Source organism: Pteropus vampyrus, unplaced genomic scaffold, assembly GCF_000151845.1.
Source record: "Pteropus vampyrus isolate Shadow unplaced genomic scaffold, Pvam_2.0 Scaffold182, whole genome shotgun sequence".
Classification (NCBI taxonomy): Eukaryota; Metazoa; Chordata; class Mammalia; order Chiroptera; family Pteropodidae; genus Pteropus; species Pteropus vampyrus.
In genome coordinates, this window is record NW_011888963.1 from 2,355,606 (window position 1) to 2,357,647 (window position 2,042).

General features: G+C 38.1%; 1 protein-coding gene across 3 annotated transcripts in view; it reads right to left on the reverse strand.

The window, feature by feature from the left end:
• Positions 1 to 950: 950 nt before the first annotated feature.
• Positions 951 to 2,042, reverse strand: part of NLN (neurolysin) — an 88,966-nt gene continuing 87,874 nt past the window's right edge. For all 3 annotated transcript variants that reach the window (XM_011371076.2, XM_011371075.2, XM_023537209.1), the window contains exon 13: positions 951 to 1,328. In XM_011371076.2, coding sequence (XP_011369378.1) covers positions 1,194 to 1,328 — 135 coding nt within the window. In that variant the 3' untranslated portion in view covers positions 951 to 1,193. The remainder of the gene's footprint in view (positions 1,329 to 2,042) is intronic.

The window sequence follows — 2,042 nt, forward strand, 5'->3', positions numbered from 1 at the left end:
AAGTACTGCGAGTATACTGGTCTGCTGCAGAATTGGAATTTAGGCCCATATTTAGTTAAGAGAGACCCAAAGGGTCACTTAAAATAAAAATTACCAGACAAAACAGACTACTGAAAAGCCACCTCCTCATGGCCAAGTTGAAGCACACACATAGCACTTGGGAGCAGCTGTCCTAAAATGCTTCTGTACAGCACCCACTCTTCTTCTGGAGTTTCTGAACTCTTATGCTCTGCATCAGCCTCAGCTCTCTAAATAGCCATTTGTGACGTGAACCCACTGCTTTGGATAAGGTGGGCAGTAAAGGAGGCAAAGCCTCCAGCACTTATTAGAAACATGAGAAGAAAAACATTTCCTTAGGATTTGCTTCAATGTTCCAATTGACAAATGTGCCAAAAGACTGACAATCTTGTATGTTGGAGTGGAAAGGAACCTTAATACAAGATCCAAAATTCTCTAATACAAGATACAAAAACTAGCAAAAGTCATCAGGCTAGTTCAGTCAAAACTTATAACCGTTTGAGATTCTCTGGACTGGACTTTAGACAGAAAAACTTATAACCGTTTGAGATTCTCTGGACTGGACTTTAGACAGAAAAAACAAACCCAAATAGACAAGCATAATTTAAGTGTGGCACGAAGTTGAGAATCATGGGCCTGGAACACAAAGATAAATGCATTACTGAAGCATATTCCCCTGGCCCTGAGGTATGCAGGCAAAGAGGTCACACTTTACTGTGAGACAAGATGTCAAAGTGGGTGCAGGGTTCCCAGAAAATATTTACCAGAGATGTGGTGATTCATTTATGTCCAGAAATCCCAAGTATATAAGATATAAGAAGGACCAAATTATATAATGTATATGAATCAATTAAAAAATTCTGAGCCCGCTTATATTATATTATCTAGATTACAAGAGTAAAAAATCAAATTACGTTCATATGAAACTTTTATAAAAAGAAATCAAATCTATTTTTATGAAATTTTATAGTACAATTATTTTTGAATGGATCTTTTCTTAGGTCACAGTATTTATAATTCCATTTACATCTGTATAATTTTTCAAATCAAAAAACAAAAGGCAGTCAATAGAAATCGAAATTTTCATTTGCAAAACTCCCTTCAGTTTCCAGGCCAGTGACACATGGCGATGTCGATTTGTCCTCCAGACATGGACAGCTACCAAAGAGCCCAGTTTACGAAGCATGCAGGCCTCTGCTCATTAGGAACGCTTTTTGGTTTGGCTCACGTTTCAAGAAATTCTGGAGCATGTCCATGCCGTCCAGAGATCCCCCAGGTTTCAGGATTAGGTTTCTGTATTTCATTCCAACCTAATAAAATAAAACATCATGCCTAATAATTCACAGTTATAGCAATTTTCCAGATCTCTAGATGCAAAAGAGAAAGGGATAGGGGTGAAGAAAAGGGGAATCTAGCTCTACTCTGTCTGGATGTTCGCTTACGCTGGGACTGCAGCTCTGCAGTATTTATTTACGTTGGTAGCTAAAAGATCTGGAACTTATACCTCACCTTCTACACTTCCCTTTATTTCTGTGTTGTCTCCTTTGATTCTGAGCAGTGAATAGAGAAGGTGAACAAATAGACAAAAAATAGCCAAATGGTATGCATGACGGTTTCCTATTTATTACCCCTTCTGAAATGCGATTTCAAAAGGGTTAGCAAAGCAAGTGTTCAAGCAGGCTACAAGCAGGGATTCCGTGTACCTGGAAACAGTGATGCAGCTACTTCCAAAGTGGCTTCTGATCTGTTTTTATGAGGGCCTCAAAAAAAACCCCTATTATTTATGGGGGTTCAGGGATAGGACAATAGCTCATGTCTCATGGTGTAGGATAAGATATTTCTGTGGGTCCAGTGCTGGGAATGAGGACCTTTGTAAAGTGTTCTTTGTGGACCAGATCTGTAATTTTAAAACATATCATAGTTCTTCTGCCTTTATTTACATAAACACATGAGCAGATAAAGTGGGGAAAAAAAAGAATTGTAATTTGGTATCAACGTCGTTAAATATTTTTACTTCTTTTTCA